General features: G+C 46.9%; 1 protein-coding gene across 3 annotated transcripts in view; it reads left to right on the plus strand.

Moving 5' to 3' along the window:
• SLC4A5 (solute carrier family 4 member 5) overlaps window positions 1–20,362 on the plus strand; it is a 123,670-nt gene that overhangs the window by 25,596 nt on the left and 77,712 nt on the right. For all 3 annotated transcript variants that reach the window (XM_043536244.1, XM_043536246.1, XM_043536247.1), the window contains 2 exons: window positions 7,695–7,824; window positions 19,250–19,410. In XM_043536244.1, the coding sequence (XP_043392179.1) occupies window positions 7,695–7,824; window positions 19,250–19,410 (291 nt within the window). The remainder of the gene's footprint in view (window positions 1–7,694; window positions 7,825–19,249; window positions 19,411–20,362) is intronic.

Below are 20,362 nucleotides of genomic sequence, written 5' to 3' on the forward strand. Positions count from 1 at the left end.
TCCGTATCTTTTTCACGTGTGCTGATCATTAGAAAGAGGCGGGAGGGAATTGATTTTTAAAATTCATAGATTAGACCAGTCACATACACTATGAGCAAACAATCCAAATCTAGTAAAAGTACTGGAATTAAGCACTCTGGGAATTTTCCCCACCATTTAACGTAGTTGTTCTGCCTAAGTTATGTACGTGGTGTCCTATGTACCTATTGCTGTAACGGCTCGGGGAAGAGAAAGGAATGTCTCCGTAAATTTTGACTCTCCTGCTGATGTCCCCCCTCAACATCGCTTCCAAACTGCTGCATTTTCACTCCTGCTCTCCTCCCCCCGCCCCCACTAATTTACATAAGTTGTGGCACCTCCGGACGTGCCATGCGATAGCGTACGAGTACGGCCTTGAAGTTGGCCCCAGGATCTCTCCCTTGGGAATCCCACAGTGGTATTACCTCTGAACAAAGGTGTTCCTCCGCCGCAGGCATTTTTCAGCTGTTTGGGAGCAGACCCAAATAGCACGAGTGACTGGCATTCCAACACACCGGGCGCATGGCACGCTCTTCTGCCAGATTCCTGGCGAGAGTCTTGTGGCCTGCAATAACTGGTGTGTTCTGCTCTGTATAAAGTAGGCCCTTAAATGAGCAGATTGTTAAGGAACCTTAGGAACAGGGAAAGCCTCCTGGCCCAACACAACTACCGTTACTTGGCAGATCCCACCTTCCTGCTTTTTCTACTATCTCCTGCAAATGCCCCAGAAATAGACAATGGTCTAGGATTACCAGAGCTGGCCTGAAACTCAGTACGGGATTCATGGGGAGGGAGGACTGCTGATAATACTGCCTTTTTCATCCCTCAGCATCTTTGCCTTCTAGGCAAGGCTGTATAGGAGTCTTTGCTCCCCCAACGCTATGTAGTACCTACATTGATAGATAGATGCTACTGCGGGGCTGCCGGGAATGACCACATTCCTTTGTTGCCTCGACTAGAGCTACTCAGTAAGTCAGAGTTTAAAGTCAGAAGGAATCACCAGATCATCTAGTCCAGTGATTCTCAATCTGTTTACCATTGTGGGACACAGACTACCTGTGTGGCCCTGAGCATATCACGTGGGCTACAGCAGTGTGCTGAATGGGCCGCAGGTTGAGAACCACGGAAAGCCTGACCTCCTGTGTATCAAACACAACCCCACCCAGCACCCGCACACTAAACCTAACAACAGAAATGCTGATAGCACTGACTGGAAGTGGGCCTTCCAGTGACCAATAGACTCTGGCCATTTTGTCATCAGAGGTCTGTATGAATGGCCCACATAAGGGGATAGAACTGGGGACCTCCAGAGCTTTGTAGATTTCATTGATTCCAAGGCCAGAAAGGACCATTATGATTATCTAGTCTGATCTTCCTGTAGAACCTTTTCAAAATAATTCCTACAGCAGATCTTTTACTAAGCATCCAGTCTTGATTTAAAAATGGCCAGGGATGGAGAATCCGCCATGCCCCTTGGTAAATTGTCCCACTGGTTACTCACACTGTTAAAAATGTATGCCTTATTTCCCGTGTGAATTTGTCTAGCTTCAACTTCCAGCCATTGGATCATGTTAGACCTTTCTCTGCTAGATTGAAGAGCCCATTATTAAATACTTGTTCCCTGTGTAGGTACTTTATGGACTATAATCAAGTTACCTGTAGTCTTCTTTTTGTTAAGCTTAAAAGACTGAGCTCCTTGCATGTATCACTAGAAGGCATGTTTTCTAATCCTTTTAATGATTCTTTTAAAAAAGAAAAGGAAGACTTGTGGCACCTTAGAGACTAACCAATTTATTTGAGCATAAGCTTTCGTGAGCTACAGCTCCGATGAATACGATGAAGTGAGCACGTGGTATTTCCCTGATTATCTCCATTTTAGTTCTACTTTCCTAATTTTTAGCTTCTGGCCCTAGTTTAGAATCACTCACCTGGGAGAATTCTCAGTCAGTTTTATCAATTGCCCTTCATAACATTCAAGTTGTTAATGGGTCACCTTGAGCCTTCCTCTTTCCACATGGCCCCTTCACGTTCCTTCCATTTGTGAAAAAGTTCTATACAAAGTAATAGGGATGGAAACAATAGGGGTTATAGAAATGTAATAAGGCTCCCTAGAAATTACTCTGAAAAATCTATAGAATTTCATGATGAATGCGACCCTTTGTGTAGGTTTGCTAAACCATCTCATAGAATTCTACATCAGGGAGAGAGAATTATCTCTCAAATTCAGTACGGTGGTGGAGGTAATCTGTAGAAAGTTTCTCCTGTTCTATCACATTAAACAGGATGGTACCAAAACTACAGAAATACTACCACTTTCTATTATTCCATGAGACCTTTTCGTAACTTAGAGCCTAGAGAACTGTTACCATCTTGGTTGTCTGTATGAGCGACTGCCCATTTTGAGCTGCAAATGCTAGCTCCCGGGTCTTTTCTACACCGGCAATTTTAGTAACATCTCCCACCATGATTATTGCACCACTTCCCCTACACCAGTACCACTGGTGGGAAACCTAGCATAAACCAGCCATGTTGTCTAGATCTGCTCTGAGCGGAGTTAGAAAAAACAGCCTTGTTTGTGCTCCCACTGTTGCTACCACCAGCGGAATTTAGCTGGTGTTAGCTCAGTAGGAGAAATAGTAATACCTAGCGCTTTTCATCAGTAGCTCTTTACAGAGGAGGATAATATCATTATCCCCATTTCACAGATGGGGAAACTGAGGCGGAGTGGGGAAGTGACTTGCTGAACGGCAGAGCCAGGAGTAGAACTGGAGTAGATTGGAATTGGTTGGACTAGATGACCTCTTGAGGTCCCTTCCAACCCTGATATTCTATGATTCTGATATTCTATGAACTCGAGTCTCCTGACTCCCAGTCCAGTGTTCTAACCACTCGATCACACTGCTTGCAAAAGCATCTGCGGCAGTTTAGTGCTTGACTACCTTCGTCACTTGAAAATCCTATCCATTTACAAAAATGCTTTAACATAGGCGAGGCCGGAGAATGCTGGTGTCTTGCAATCAAATGTATGCTTTGGTATGGGGAGAGGGAACGTGTGTTGTGATAGTCGAAGCTGAGTCCCAAAAACAATGTTATGGGCTTAATGCAGGGATCACGGAGTGAAATCCTATGGCCTGTGCTGTGTAGGAGGTAAGACGAGAGGGTCAGAATGGTCCCTCTGAAATGCCATTCAAAGGGGGAGCAGTTTTATTTCAGCTGGAATTTAACATGGCAAAAGTTCCCGCAGCAATCACGACGGAGACTCGTTGGGAGCACCTATAGATAGACAGTATTCTTAGTTTCCGGTCTTAAGTTGTCATGTGATGTAGCTAGGTTCTGTTAAACCGTTGTCATGTTTCACACCGTTCACTAGGGAGCGAACGATCCCTAGTTATGTTGTGTGGGGAAGTTTGTGAATCACTTGTGGTGTAATGATGCTATGTTCGAGAACACGGTACTAGTATAAAAACTGATACTTTTCTAACTCCCCGAACTTTTGTGTAAGGACAGCAGCCTGTAGATGCAGTTGGAATTCATCCGAATTGTTGTTGTGGTGGCTGCTTTTCAGAATGGGGAAGAAGTGGCTATTTTAATTGGGTATTATTAATCATGCATCTCATTATTTATCACTCAGTGCTTTCCATCTAAGCTTCAGTGGTTTGAGCATTGGCCTGCTAAACCCAAGGTTGTGAGTTCAATCCTTGAGGGGACCATTTAGGGATCTGGGGCAAAAATTGAGGGTTGGTCCTGCTTTGAGCAGGGGGTTGGACTAGATGCCCTCCTGAGGTCCCTTCCAACTCTGATATTCTGTGATCCGTACCAAAAAGCAGGATTGTTCTCCCCATTTCACAGGTGAGGAAAGTGACTTGCTCAAGATCAGAGTGAGTTAATGGCGGAGATAGGACCTGAATGCAGGTTTCCAAGGTCCTCCTCCAGTGCCCTAAGCCCTGGATTACCCTGCCTCTCTCTAACGCTCTTATCTAGGGCCTTCTAGCTTCAAAATACCCACAGCAAGCTTGGGTGGGAGGTGAGCACTACTCTCGCTTTTACCGATGGAGATACTCAAATAATAGTTAGTTCATCCTCATTAGGAGTCTTAAAATCACAACTGGATGCATTTCAAAAAGACTGCCAATATAGTCTCGTCTTTTCCCTGTACTCCCCTGCCTGTCCATCTCCTTATCTAGACTCTTGTATTACAATTAGAGCTTCAGCTCTTTGGCACAGGGGCCGTGTTTGTTCTGAGCACCTAACACAATGGTGTCCTGGTCCATGATGAGGACTCCTAGGCGCTACGTCGATATAATTCATGGAATAGGACTCACTAGTGTTCTCTTACGCCGTGGGGATGGATAACCCCCATCCACTTCAGGAATCACTGTGTGAAATTCTCTGGGCTGGGTTGCGTGGAAAGTCAGGCTATATTATCATCATCTGGCCGTAGAGACTAAAATGCTGTCTCTGTAAGTAAGAGACGCCATTAGAACTGAGGAGTTCATGGCTTGTAGCCCGGTATTCAGACCACTAGGCCATGTCTCTCCTAGCCTGGCTAAAGTAGCATTTATTCTTAACCTCACGCACCTCAGCAGTGGGTTCGCATTGCGCGGGCTGTTGCCAGCTGCCTTGCATGCTGCCAAGAGATCTAAAAGCATGTGAACACAGAGATTTAAGAGAAAATCCACCAAGCTCACTGAGCGATGGAGCAAGCAGTCAGGAGGGCAAGTGTGTGCTCTCCCCGCCCCCCTCGCATGGCTACAGGGAATGCATTAGAGTCACTCAGGCGGAACAATTCAAAGGAAATGAACCAGCGCTCTCAGTAATTAAAAATGTCCTGTGCTGCTGAAATTTCTGTCCGCATCCCTGGGTGACATGCCACAGCCACGGGCCTAAGCTTACTCTGACGCAGCCACTCCATCGCGGAGCTTGTCTCGACTGCTCTTTTCTCCCCTCGACACTTGGCAGGGAACACGGTTAATTTGTTATGACAGGAGCATGAGGCTTTGCTCCTGAGGCTCGAGCCATAAAGAAAGCAAGAAAGGGAAACTCTGAGACAGAGCGAGAGAGAGAGCGCAAAACTCCAAGAAACTTTCTCTCTCTCTTTATCTCAGAGTTTCGCTTTCTTTCTGAGATCGAGACAGAAAATGTTGAGAAGGGGGGAAAAAAAAGAAAATCCCAGAATAGATGAATAGAAAGAGAGCCCCGAAACCAATTTGAATTTGATGAAAGATGGGTGAACCTCCACCAACTCACATGTCAGCAGGAAAAAAATATCGTTTCTAACACCAAAACCTTGGGCCGATTTGTAAAGCTCTCACTCAGGCAAAACTCCCAATGACCTCAACAGAAGTCTTGTCTGAGCAACGACCTCATGTTTCGGCTCAATGTCCAGAGGAAAACACCACATAGAAAAGAGGATGAAAACTTTTTCCCCTGTGTTCAAGACCAGGGTTTCTTGTTTCTTACAGGGCTGTATTGCTGGTAGAAGAAGCTGGTTTGACAGCTCTGGACATTGAAGCCCTATGTTTAACTGCAGCAGGCACAGCACAAAGCAAGCTTCTCAACATCCCTCTGTGAGCTGGAGGTGGGAGGGTTCACTCTTCATGACCCATACGAGCCTTGGCTTCTCCACTGAAGCCACGGACGTGACGTGACGGAAAGGGCAATTGTGCTGGTATTTCTTATGATATGGACACTTGTGCACTGGGGTTGGACTGCACCAAACTCATTTCACATAAGCCACCAAGCAGCAGACATCAGGTGGTGGTAACTATCAGTCACTCCCCAACCTGGACTGGATTCTAGCTGGTGACTTGGAAGTTAAATGCTCTCTATCCACTTATCAGTCCCCTGAGCCATCCACTGCTGCAAAGCCAGAATTTCTCACTGAAATGGTGAACCTTCCTGATCCAGAACCCTGCCCCCTAGCACCTAAAGGAAACACAAAGAGCATCACCATGTGTGTACAATGTCTCATCACGTTTCTTCCACAGGGGTCCAAAGAGTTAAGAAGCTCAGTCCATAAATACTTACCTGGGGATAGCTGAGGGCTCTTTAATCTAGCAGGTAAAGGCGGAAGGTGGAGCTAGATAAATTCAAGATAGAAATAAAGCACGGATTTTTAACAGTGTGGCAATTCACCATAGGAACAACTTCCGTGGGGAATGTGGTGGATTCTCCATCACTTGATGTCTTTAAATAAAATTGGATGTCCCTTTCTGAAAAGATACGCACTCTAGCTCAACCACAAGTACGGGCGTGGTGTAGGAGATGAAGTTCTCTGGCCTGTGTTTTGCAGGAGGTCAGACTCGATGAACATCATGGTCCCTTCTGGCCTTAAATTCAGTGGGTGAAACGTTGGCCCTTCTGTAACCGATGTCAAAATTCCCATTTGACTTAAATGGGGCCAGGATTTCACCCTCTGAATCTAGCTGGTGGTTGTATCCACTGATTACCAAAATCGAGTGTGTGCCCTCCATTCATTTCATTTGCCAGTTGTTCCATATTTCAAGCCTTCTTTGTTGAGGAAACTTGGCCTGAATTGCTTTTTGTCTCGGCCTTCCCTGCTCCTCAATGGGCCTCTTGTTTCTGAATGAGTTGTTCTCTCAAATGGCTTATTGTCCTCAAAATGTCCTTTTCACTTCAGGATCTAAGTTACGCCCGTCGATTCCCCTCCTCCACCCTTACCCTCCGTTCTGTTTCTCCAAAGCTTTGTGGGTCAGGACTGACTAATCTTGCTGCTCCAAAAATGCTGAATCACTTTTGTTTGCCGTCAAAATTACCCCTTTTGCCTTTGCAGCGTCTTTCCTAGAAAACTAGAGCCCGGGAGCTGCTGTTCAGGCCACCCGAATGAACTGCTACAGCTGCACTTTGGGCAGCGAAGAACTCCGCTGCCATCGCTCCAGGGCGAGGTGCGCAGTGAGGTCTTTCCAAGTCCATTTTTCAGCATCCGCAAAACGGAAGAGAAATCAAAGATGGTTTCCCCAACAGTTGGCCAGGTTTGATTAAGTAGCTGATCTGACTCGCCACCCAAAACTCAAACCCGAGCCCACAAAACATTTTGGAGAAACAAATTCCATTTTCTTGCTTTGCTTCCTGGTTCTGGCTAGGGCTGAGTTTGAAAGGACCAAATTATCACAAGCAAAGCTACTCATAGAATCCTCGAATATCAGGGTTGGAAGGGACCTCAGGAGGTCATGTAGTCCAACCCCCTGCTCAAAGCAGGACCAATTCCCAATTTTTGCCCCAGATCCCTAAATGGCCCCCTCAAGGATTGAACTCACAACCCAGGGTTTAGCAGGCCAATGCTCAAACCACTGAGCTATCCCTCCCCCCCAAGTACTCTTTGTATTTCTTGCCCACATAGGTATATCTCACTTAATCAGTTCCTTGTCATTGGTGTTCTCACTGGTTTAGTCTCCTGAAGTCTGTCGTACTTTGGTCTTATTCTGGTTGCTGGGCTTGATGTGCAGTTGGTGGTCTGTGCTATACAGGAGGTGAGAGGTATGATCTGGTGGTCCCTTCTGACCTTGAACTCTGTGACTCTATGGCTAGAACCAGGACATATTCACTGGAAAGCTCATTTCTCACAAGGTTCCTAGAGCAATTGTGAAGCCGGATTGGGGTGGGAACCATCAACAGTTGCCCAGGGTTAAATGAACTCTTTTATCTCCTTGCTGTAGTGTCTCCAGCTGCTGAACGCCTTCGTTACATCCTGGGTGAAGACGATGACCCTCCAAACCCCACCCTGTTCACTGAGATGGACACACTGCAGCACGACGGGGAAGAAATGGAGTGGAAAGAATCTGCCAGGTAAGGAGAGGACACCTCAGTAGGTAGTGGTGTTATGTATGTAGCGTGGTAGCGCTTTGGAGCCCCAATCATGGATCACAATCATGTTCTGTACAAACACAGAACAAGGTGGTGGTCCCCGCCCCAAACAGCTTCCAGTCTACGTCAGCACGGGCCGAGTGCACCCAGCAGAGCGTTAGGAGACACCGCGCTGCTGGAGGTATCGTTGATGATCGAGTAGATGGCTTTTTTTCCCCCAGAGTTAGTACTCAGCTGGTTGTCCCCTGCCTGGGGATCCCGGATAGGGTCCCAAAATATCCCACCATTGTTCCCATTCGTTCAGCTCCATGAGTGTCAATATTGATGAGCGCCTTAGGGCAGATGGCTCCAGGAAGTCTCTCACATTTTAAGCACCATTTCCTCTAAGCCAGCTCAGAGCAGGTATAGATGACACAATGGTAAGCCTTGTATACGTTAGCACTCCCAATGATGGCAAATTGTAAGGGATGGGGGGAAATCAGAGTGTAGACAAGGCAATGTGCAAACTATTGTCATGTTGCTGTGTGCTGTTGAGCAGGTATCACGTTCCACCCCAGAGGGGGTTGCATTTCTGTGCTGGATGAATTGGTGCTGCTATGTGCATAGTTAGTAAAGCACTGTGGGAGCCTGCGTGATTAAAGTAGCTATAGAAATGCAGTGAGTTGTTATAATCTCAAGTAAGATGATGCAAAAGAAAATTCACAAATTGATTGCGACCACAGTGAAGTTACACATGGTGCTTTCACAGGAGATACCCAGTGGGTTCATGCCAGTGCTGATGCTGAGACCGAACACACTGATTAAATCTGTTAACCATCCTCAAATTGCACCAGGGTGATTTGGTTTTGACCTTGATTAGGAAACGGCAAGTATGGGCCAGTTCATTGTTTGACCATGCAAAGTGGCACAAATCCTGAAAGAGGGGCAGTGTAAAACATGGTGGCTAGAAACATAGCTGTTTCTTGGAGCCCACTCCAGAGTTGAAAAACCCCAGCTGCATGTGGAATGGAGAAATATGATGGTTGGAAAGAACCTACTGTATGTATTCTTGGGTAAAGGGCAATATGTGTATACATTAATATTTCACTAACACATAGAGGTCCCAGTCCGGGATAGAGCTCCATTGTGCTAGGCTTTGCATAGACCCAGAACAAAAAAGATGGAACCTGCTCCCAAAGAACTTACATTCTAAAGGTAAGAGACAATGTGTAGATACAATTTATAGATGTAGGAAGTGCAAGGTATTCATGCCAACCCTTGCCATTTTATCTTGAGTCTTGCAATATTCGGTGCGTTTCTTAAAGCCCCAGCACCTGGAGGCATGTGATTAAGTGAGAATCTCAACTATCTTTTTAAGTAAGTTTCTAGCCCTTGAGCTGGCAAGGGGCCTAATGTGGGTTGCTCCAATTGAAGACAAGTTGAAGGAGGCTTGGTTATGTTGGTATGGGCATATCTTGCAGAGATCAGAGAGCTCTTGTAGTGATTGTGGATGGAAGATGAAAAAGAGGGAGACCAAAGACTAGGTATATGGACCAAATATCAGCAGATCTCAGAGGGACCAATCTTCATGACAGCCTCGTGTATGAGCATGAGTTTTGGAACAAAGTTATAAAAGTCGCTGACTTCAAATATGGAGGTGGCAAGAAAGAAGTTTCTAGCCCTCATGGTTGTGGAGAAAAATAGCACACGCTCCAGGCTCCACCACCAGACAGCAAATAAAAAGACCCCAGTATTTATTAACGTATTACCCTGAGTCTGGGCAAGGCTGCAGTTACAAATAGAGCTGGGTGAATTTTTTTATTTATTTTTTTTAATAGTTTATTCACCCCCCCTCAGTTTATCATTTCAGCAAGAAAAAAAAAAGATGGTCATTTCAGGCTGACCTAAAAGGAACATTTTTTTGGATTTTTCATTTTGACAACCAAACTGGAAAATCAGTTTTTTGCCCAGCTCTACTTCTGAGCAGTGCGGTAAGCAGCAGCCGCAGCACGTGCTAGGCAGGCGGCTTCGGTTTCATTTCTCCAGCCTCTGCCTCTGTGCTTGGATCGTGAATGGATTTAAGAAATGAAGTCATTACTATTCCTGGTATCCTGTGAAATAAGAGTTCAGTAGAATGAAATGGCATGGGCATCGCGTGGAATTGGCATTGCATAACGTTGTATGGAACTGGCATGGAGCTGGCAGAGCATGGCAAAGAAAATTGGTGCAAAATGCTACCAGATCAGAGTGGTGGCATTTGACACCCTTTGTTTACAGCTTTTGGAAACGATTCCACCACGTTTCAAGACCATGGAAAAATCAAGCCCAATCTGTCTAATATTTCTGCATTCTCACTTTCCGTGGGCATCCAAAGAGTTAACATGCCCTGCTGTTCCAGATCTTAAAAAAAAGAAAAGAAAAAAACCCCAAACTTTTAATAAAAGTATTAGAGGAACCACAAATAGTGTTCGTTTTATGGAATTATGAGCTTAACCAAGTAAAAAAATTTCAAATCCATGTGGAATTTTCTCTTCCTAGCGTAAGTTTTGTAAGCATTATTAGTTTTGTTTTGTTTTGTTTTTTTTCCCAAGTGAGCTTCGTTCTTTGAAAAAGGAGTCACTATTGCGCCAGGGATTTAGATGGCTTTTTGAGCTCAGCTGAGCCCTTTCTCTGTTGTAACACAAAGGGATTTGTGTGTGTTCATGCCATTCTGAATGGGATCGATGGGGTGAGGTCAGGCAGTTAATAAGATAGATTTTTATTAATTCCGTCTCACCCACGTGCACCAGGGGCATCCCACTTGTGCCGCATAATGACCTTGTCTAATGTGCACTTAAGGCCAGCGCCAGGGGACGTGCTTGCTCTCTGACACCCAGGGAGTTACGTGTGCAGCTACTGGGACAATGAGATGGGCACACGCTGTCCTACTGACCCCATTTTTTCTGTACCAACTAGCGTGGTGCCTCTCATGCATTGGCGTGCCATGCAGAGGTGGGTGGTCCAGAACCCCGGGGTTCAAATCCATGCTCTGCCCCAGACAGCCCATGTGACCTTGGGACTTAGGAGCCTAACCCCTATTGATTTAAATGGGAGTTAGGTGCCTAAACACCTTTAAGGATCAGGGCCTCTGTGCCGTAATTTGCCATCTGTAAAATGAAGATAATAGCACTTCCCTGCTTCCCAGGGATGTGGTGAGGATAAATATATTAAAGACTGTGACATTCGCAGGTACTATGATATTGGGGACTCCATGATCTCCATCTACCTAAGATAGATAAAGGTTACTGGGTAATGGTCAGATCTACCCACCACCCTGAAAAAGTTCACCTTGCAGAAACCTGGTGGCTGGTAAAACCGATAGTTCCTTGCCATGATCACAGGGTTTTTTTGCCTGCAAAGACTTACTGGATTCAAGGTGCAGAAGGAAATCACAGTTAGTTTGGTGATTCTGAGTGTTAAAGTTCTTGAACCACTGGGCAAGTGATTGTGTTCCCAGTTCTGGACAGGGAGTGGGGTCTAGTGGTTAGAGGAGGGGGGTCTGGGAATTGACTCCTGGTTTCTATTCCCAACTCCAGGAAGGGAGTGTTCTCTAGTGGGTGGGGGAGTGGGGGGAGAGACTGGGAGTCAAGACAGGATCTTGCCACTGACTTGCTGTGTGACCCTTAGGCAAGACACTCCATTTTCCTGTGCCTCAGCATCTGTAAGCTCAAGTAGGATTAGATAACGTATTTTACCTCTGTTTGGCGCCGTGTCCAGTTCTGCTGTCCACAGTTCAAGAAGGATGTTGACAAACTGGAGAGGGTTCAGAGAAGAGCCACAAGAATGAATAAAGGTTTCGAAAACCTGCCTTATAGTGATAACCTCAATAAACTGAGCTTCTTGAGTCTAAGGGATGACTTGATCACAGTTTATGGGCTTGCCTCCCCGGTGCCTTAGTCCGTGCTACAGGGGTGTAGATTCTAAAGCACACCAGCGTGTTGCACGCTAACTGGTGATGTGGACTCGGCTGGCATGCACGAAAAGTTCCCTAATGCATGGTAACGTAGTACTGTTTGAAACATGGGTCAGCACACAACATGCTAGTGCCCCTCTATTGCGGACAATGGCACTATTAGACAAGCCCTATAAGTACCTACATGAGGAACAAATATTTGGCAGTGGGCTCTTCAATCTAGCGGACAAAGATATAACATCATCTAATGGTTGGAAGCTGAAGCTAGACAAACTTAGAAAATACGGTCTAAAATTTCAATAGTGAGGTTAATTAAGCATTGGAACAATTTACCAAGAGTTGTGGATTTTCCATCAGAGGCTATTTTTAAATCAAGATTAGATGTTTTTCTAAAAGCTCTGGTCTACGAATTATTTTGGGGAACTTCCATGGCGTGAGTTAGGCAGGAAGTCAGACTAGATGATCACAATGGTCTGTTCTGGTCTTGGAATCTATTAATGTAGGTCATCGTCCCTGTCTTAAAAGGTGAAGCTTGTTTCATTAATGTTTAGAAAGCTGTATGAAATCTTTGGATGAAAGGTACTTAGAAGCACAAAGTGTTTTCATCACTATTAGGCTGATTCTGCAATGACTAAGTCCATCAACTTCCTTTATCTTCGGTGGGAACTGGTGTCACTTAGAACGTGGCCCAGCCTGGCAGGATCCAGCCCTGTCCCATCAGCGAGGATCCAAAGAAACTGCATGTGTGTGAGGCATTAGACATTGTTGAGCCTGTTTGGACAACTGATTTAGTTAACTTTTAGTCTGTTTTTGGAAGCTAGCGATTTCCCAAAGCGTCTAAGTGAGCTGGCACACAAGTCCCCCTGACTTTCAATGAGACTTGTTCTCCTAACTCACTTGAATAATTTGGAACATCCCTCCCTAGGGTGGTATTTCATTTTTCCCTTGGTCTTCCTATCTGCACACTAAATTGGCTCTATATGGGTATGTCTACACTGCACACTAAGCCAGGACTCTAATTCAGGTTTGAGCCCAAGCTCCCATCCCCACCTCCTCCCTGCTTCCATCCACACACAGATCAGTCTGACTCAAGTCATCAGGCACTCAGGCCCTAGAATCTTACTAAGGGGGGGGTGGGTCAGAGCCCAAGTCCCACTGTGGCTTGGATCCAATCCCTGTCACTGTGCAGTGTGGACACAAGTCAAGCCGCAGACCCAAGTCAGAAGGTCTGTGTCGTGCAGTATGGATGTGTTAGCATGACTGTGAGACCCGGATCCAGCAATTGTAAACCCATGCTTACAATGCAGTGTGGATGCTCCATCATGGGCAGTGTAGACATATCCTAAGTGTTTGGGTTGTTGGCAGAAGCATGATCGCACGGAGCTACGACCCCAGGGCTGGTAGGTGTCTGCTGAATGTGAGACACCTTTGGAGACTGGGCATATGTAATCTACATCCTAAGCATTCGTTTTCTTGCCAGCCTGGATTAAAATACCATCATTCTACAGGTTAATGTTTCTAATAGATTATATTATTTTTGGTCACTGCCAAGGGAGCCATTTAACTATTTTTCCCAAAGGGTTTATTCCTTTCTATGATGAACCCTTATTCTGTGGGGCTGGGTGTGTGCCAGAATTTAATGCTCTCCGAGATGCAGGTTACAGAAGGAGTTTGATGGATCTCTGTCCAGACCCTTGAGGCGGCAGGTGTGTTTAACTAGCCTAAAAGTCATCAGCACAATTGATACTAATCCGCCCTCTTGCCGGGAGCCTCAGTAGTGAGGCCGAGGAGTGAATGGGCCGTGGAGACTGGACTCCCTCTCACCCAATCAGAGCGGGTTCAGGTGCATTAGCGAGAGAGTGTGGGGAGAAGGTTAGTGCTACTGGGTGGGCTGTACCCGCTCTGGAGATAGAGGGCTTCAGTCTCCAGGGGCAGCCCAGGACTTCACGCGAGCCTTTCCACTGCAGGTTTAAAAGCTGCCGAATTGCAGGCTCTGTGTTTCCTCTCTCCTTGGGTCAGGAATTCGCAGCCTCTTTAGCTGCGGGGAGCCAGCTCCTTCGCTGCGTGAGCACTACCTGCAAATAAAACCTTGGCAAGCCTAAACAGGAAACTTCATCTTCAGAGCCAAGCAGCCGTCAAGACAGTGTGGGCTTGGCTCCGGGAGTCTAACATGGGGAGAAAGCTGACTGTGCAAAAAGGCCAAGGATGAGGCATTGCATGCTAGATTGCCACGCCTGGGATAACGATGCTTGTAAATTACATTTGCTGTGGTGACGGTGTCTAGTCTGTTTAAGGTTGCCAACTTTCTAATCTCAGAAAACCGAACGCTCTAGCTCCACCCCTCCCTGAGGCCCCGCCCCTCGCTCACTACATTCCTCCTCCCTTGGTGGCTCACTCTCCCCCACCCTCACTCCCTTTCACTGGGCTGGGGGAAGGGGTTGGGGTGTGGGAGGAGGTGAGGTCTCTAACGGGGGGTGTGGGCTCTGGGGTGGGGCTAAGGCTGAGGGGTTCAGGGTGCGGGAGGGGGCTCCAGGCTGGGGCAGGTAGTTGGGGTGCGGAAGGGGGTGAGGGCTACGGCTGGGGGGGTGGGCTCTGGGGTGGGGCTGGGGATGAGGGGTTTGAGGTGGAGGGAGCTCCAGGTTGGGGGGTGGGGCCAAGAGATTCGGAATGTGGGAGGGGGCTGCGGGTTGAGGCAGGGGTTTGAGGTGTGGGGGGGGGATAAGGGCTCTGGTTTGGGGTATGGGCTCTGGGGTGGGGCCAGGGATGAGGGATGCAGGCGGGGTCTCCAGGTTTAGAGGGCAGGGGCTTGGGGCTCAGGGTTGGGGCACGGGCTTACCTTAGGTGGCTCCTGGTCAGCAGCGCAGCGAGGCTAAAGCAGGCTCCCTGCCTGTCCTGACACTGCGCTGTGCCCTGGAAGCGGCCAGCAGGTCCAGCTCCTAGGCAGGAGCGGGGGGGGCCAGGAGGCTCCGTGCCCTGCTCTCGCCCGCAGGCACACCCCCCACCAGCTCCCCTTGGCTGTTCCCGGGCAATGGGAGTGTGGAGGCGGTGCTAACGGGGTGGGGCAGCATGCGGAGCCCTGTGGGCGCCCCTCCCACCTAGGAGCTGGGCTTGCTGGTCGCTTCTGGGCTGCAACGTGGTGCCAGGACCGGTAGGGACTAGCCTGCCTTAGCCCCGCAGCACCTCCGACCGGACTACTAACAGCCTGGTCAGCAGTGCTGACTGGAGCCCCCAGGGTCCCTTTTCGACCGGCATTCTGGTCGAAAACTGGACACCTGGTCACACTAAGTCTGTTCAGATTATAAACTGTTTGGGGCAGGGACTATCTTCAGGGTGTGTTTGTACAGCACCTAGCGCAATGGGCCCCTAACCTCACTTGGGGCCTCTAGGTGCAACTGTCACACAAATGATAAAACATAATAGGCCAAAGGTAGCAGGAACTCATGCTTCAGTGCAGGGGTCAGGAAGGAATTTTTCTCATAGAAGATTAGGGTTGGAAGAGACCTCAGGAGGTCATCGAGTCCAGCCCCCTGCTCAAAGCAGGACCAACCCCAACTAAATCATCCCAGCCAGGGCTTTGTCAAGCTGGGCCTTAAAAACCTCTAAGGATGGGGTGGTGGAATCTCACTCATCTCCGTGAGTACTGCAGCTTGTAAAGGGGCATTAGGGGGTGTCTTCTTCCTTTGAAGCAGTAGTGAGCAGATCGTCATCTGGTGTAAATTCTCACAGAACTATAGGCAGGATACTGGACTGTGTGTTGGGGGGGGTGTGAAGGCACAAGCCTTTTACCTTTGTGATCTGAAGTTGAAATCCTGCCTCTGCTCGCAAGCGACAATAAGTTTGAGCTGCTTGCGCTATCGTGTGGCTGCGAGGGGAGGGGACAGTGGGGGAGGGGCCGGGGGCTAGCCTCCCTGGCCAGAAGCTCAAGGGCCGGGCAGGACAGTCCAGCGGTTCGGATGTGGTCTGCGGGCCGTAGTTTGCCCACCTCTGCTATAGTGTGAAAGACACAGGACAGTGATACGTTGTAAATAGTACAGGAGAGCTAAAGCTGACCTATGGTGAGGGTTTATTAACGAATATCTGTAAAGAGTTTTGAGATCAGTGGGTGAAAGGAGCTACATTGTGGTAGGAAGAAAAATGTAACAAACCAGGACTTTTTCCTTCCTAAATAATGAATCTCACATTGATGCTCTTTAAAATATTCCTTGAATTTCTCCTAAATAAAGCTCTGCAGTATCTCCTGACTCGGTTCCAGTATAGCGCCCTCCCAGCTTTATGTATTTATTTAAAATACTATTCACTGATTGCCTTTCTCTAGTTTTAACAAGCACCATTTTGTGTTCATGTATCATTTTTCATTCAAAGATCTCCAAGTGCCTTCCAAAGGTGAGTAGCTATTATGGTTGCCCTCTGACAGGAGGGGAACCTGAGGCACCAGAGAGTTTAAGGGCCAGTTTTTTTTTCTTTTTAGGGTTGCTTCAGATTGCTCAGCCCGACTTGAGCCTGATTATCAGAGGTGTTACACTCCCGCAGCTCTCATGGTCTTGGGTGCGCAGCACTTCCTAATGCAGGCCCTGTTGTGTGTCAGGTTTGGCACAGAAAACTGAGGCCTCCAGAGGCCATTCGTGGCTTGCCCAGATCACACATTAAGTCCATGTTCGAGCTGAGTCCATGTGCTCTAACCACTACATTACACTGTCTCCTTCTCCTGCTGCATTAACGGCCTTTTGTTTGTCAATCAGCCTTCACAGTCCATCATACGACAATAGTAGTACAGGACAATAGCCACCATATTTCTTCCAACACTTCGTGCAAAATCTGGGTGAGGTAACAGTAGCCTGTTGCCTTGCCCTGAATCAGACTTACAGCACCCAGAATCTGTTTCCTTTCTTTGCCGCTAAATGGGCGAATGCTGCTTTACTCTGTTAACCAGGAGGAATCCTGGGTGTCGTCCCCCTCAACCTCCCGGCTTCAAGAGCAATGAATCCCAGAATCCTAAATGAGCAGCAAAGCTGCAGCAGGAAAGAATATCTAAATAGTTCTCTCACTGGGAAAAAAGCATTGAAGTGTGTCAATCTGCCTCCCCTCTGTAGTTTGGATCTCTAATCCAGGTAAATGCCAACCTAAAGGGGAGGAGGAACCACCAGGTATGTATGTCCCTGACCATAGCCTGGATAATCCACAGCTGTTTGCAGTATTTGCAGGCAGAATTAGCATATACTCTGTTGCTAATTTTGTTTTTTTAAAAGCCCCTGTTGTCCTCTGTTCTTTCCCTCTGTCCCCACTGCAGTGACATGAGCCAAAATCCAAGTTGTACCAGTTAAAAGCTGCCAGGTTAAGCCGTAGACTGACTAATCCATGAGAATTCATGGAGCTGGGTCTCTGCAAACCTGATTTAAAGGAACAGCAGCTTTATTTCCAAAATAAATACAGGCGCGTTGCCGAGAATTACTTGTGCTTAATTGGAGCACGAGTCATATTCTCAGGGAGGCTGCAGAAATCTGCTCTCATTCATTTATTTGTGTTCCTCTTCATGGTGAATGTTAAGAAGCTGATGCAGAACATTAAAAGCAGAAGAGTTTTGTTTTTGTTTTTTAAAAGGGAGAGAGCGTTATCTAGTGATTGGAGCAGGAAGTCCAGACTCTGGGGTTCCTTTCTCAGGTCTGGTAGAAGAGCATGTTCTAATAGTTGGAGAAGGGTCTGGAAGTCAAGACTCCTGTGGTCTGTTCCCAGATCTCGGAAGGGATTGTGGGTCTAGAGGTTGGAGCAGTGGACGGGGAGGGACAGCTCCTAAGTTCTTTTCTGCCACTGACTGTGACGTCAGGTTAGCTCAGCATCCCAGTTTAGTCACTGAAAAATGGTTTAATCTCCCCAATAGAGTTAATTAACAAATGTCTCAAAAGCGCTTTAATCACCTTGAATGGCGGAGGTGTGTTATAAATGCTACATAACAGGGCATGAAACTGCTTAGTCAGCATGCTGCATCCTCTCATTTGCCATTTCACGTTTTCCTGATGCTGAAATCCTTCACACACATAACGCAGCCAAAATGTAATTAACCCATCCCTGAAATGAATAGAGCAGGTCAAGATTTTGGGAACTCTGATCACTATCAAGCTGATTAAATGAATTTTCCAGTGTCCTACCGCGACAGATGTACCAGGCCTTTTTTGCCCCCAATGCAGCATCACCGCCCTAACGCACTCCACCCAAAGGAAAACCGTTGGCTGGGAAAGAGGGGCAATGAGTTAGACCTCAGAACACTGCCATTCAGGTTCTGGTACCTGCAAAACCAACAAGACTTGGTCCTCCAGGGGCTAGAAGAGGAATGGGAGGAGTTATTAGCCAGTCAGGACCCACCAGGCGATATAAGGAGGCTTGCTTGCTTCTTTGTAGGGGGCAGTGCTGGATGAAGCTGGGAGAGGAGGGGAGCTCCCCAAGCCCTAACCCAGAACTCCAGGCCCTCAGAACCTAACCATCTAACTGTACCTTCAGCTGAAGGGGTCCAATAAACTAGTGGTTTTGTCTTGAAGTTTAAGGGCTCAGGTAACCAATTTTGGGGGTTGAACTTTAATTGTTAAAGGATGAGCAAAATGCTCATCAGACACCTTGCTCCAGGCATGCTGGGACACCATCCTTTTAGTATTTGTTAGCTGTATACATAAGCACATTATTATTTCATAGATGCACATGGCACTTCACCAATAAAATGGTTTCCCTGCCTTGAAGACTTTACAATCAATTTTTTTTCATAGCGACACAAGTATTATGTTGAGAGAGAAAGAGGAGGGGGGAGGGCCTGATCCCAGCAGTGATTTACCAACCCAGCAGGTTCTGTTCCTCTTTCAGATGATGTGACTTTAGGCAAATAACGTAACCTTTCTGCCTCCACTTCCTCATCTGTAATATGCAGACATACATTACAGAGATGGTCTGAGGGTGAATTAGTGAAAGCTCGTAAAGCACTTGGCAGATGGAAAGTGCTATCTATGTTCATGTGAAGCATTACCTCCCTTTAATAAAAAAGATCATTGAAAACCATGTATGAATTGGACTCGTGAAAGGAGTGCTTCATATAACATAGTGCTGATACTGCTGGTAAAGCTCTTGTAAGATTCCTCTAGCTGTGAAGCTTTGCCAATGCACCACCACCCTGACCTAGGACTCTTCTAGATATCCCAGCCCTGAATCTTGCTCTGCCAATGCCTCTCAGTCCTCAGCTATTCAAGTCCAGGGCTCCTCCAGGCACCACCCCTCTTACTCATCCAGATTATTGCTGATAAATATATCTAACTGTAAAATGCACAGAGGCTGTACAGCAGCTGCCCTGTGATAGATCTATTCTGTTCAAGTTCTTACATTGTACCCATCACCTTGGTACCTGATCACCTGATTGGTGCACATTTTGGACAGATGTGCAATTTACAGCCGTGCATTTGTACCCTGTACCGATCACACCTGTGGCTTTTGTTGTTTCAGGTGGATAAAGTTCGAAGAAAAGGTGGAAGAAGGAGGGGAGAGATGGAGCAAACCTCATGTGTCAACGTTATCTTTGCACAGCCTGTTTGAACTACGCACGTGTCTACAGACAGGGACGGTGCTACTAGACTTAGACGGCTACTCCTTACCACAGATCATCGGTATTAGCCTCTCAATACAAACAGCGCTGGGGTTTTCTTGAGGTGGCTTCATTGGTGGTGGAAAGGAGGGTTGATGGCACGTCAAATGGCGCACAATGTAACTGACCATATCGAGCCTGATTCTCCACTTGTGTGGTCATTGACGTGCGTAAATAGTAAGATAGTGTAATGTAAATAATAAGACGATGTGGGCAAGTGGCTACGGTGATGGACAATAAATTTATTCTGTGTGAGAGGATGTTAGACCACTAGGGTAGGCTTGGGGAGCGTGGAGTTCAGTTCCCTGATCTGCCCCAGTCTTCCTGTGTGGCCCTGGGCACTCAGTCAGGCCCAGATTTGTAATGATACGTAGGTGTCACTGCACGCAGCATTGCAACACCAAACTGATTTAGGAGCCCTTGTCTCATTTTCAAAAGGGATTAGGAGCCAATATCCCAATTATGTAGGCTCCTAAGTGCCTAAATCCCTTTTGAAAATGAGGCTCCTACATCAATTAAGTATTGCAATGCTTAGCGCAGCAATGCCTGAATTCTGTTTAAAAATCGGGGGCCTTAGTCTCTCGGGGCCTCAGTTCCTCCTCTGTAAAGTAGGGATAAGAGTGCTGCCCCCTCCCACCCCGCAGAGGTGTTGAGGCTAAATACGTTAAAGTTTGTGAAGTGGATAAGCCCCGATCCTCAAAGGTACTCAACTCTCCTGACTTCTATTGAAACCAATAGGCGTTAAGTCCCTAAACACCTTCGAGCATCTGGGGGCCAGATACGTACCTAAAGTCGATTATGCACTGTAACTGTAAATCACTACTGCTCTGACATGCTTGCATTTGACTCCCACTTTTCTGTGTTTACACATTTACACCTTTGCAGTCAGGTGCAATGCATATCATTTAATACATATCACTCCACTGTAATCCATCCAATATGACGTTAGGCAATGAAAGGATGATGATGATGAT

This window comes from Chelonia mydas, chromosome 26, assembly GCF_015237465.2.
Source record: "Chelonia mydas isolate rCheMyd1 chromosome 26, rCheMyd1.pri.v2, whole genome shotgun sequence".
In the NCBI taxonomy this organism is placed as follows: domain Eukaryota; kingdom Metazoa; phylum Chordata; order Testudines; family Cheloniidae; genus Chelonia; species Chelonia mydas.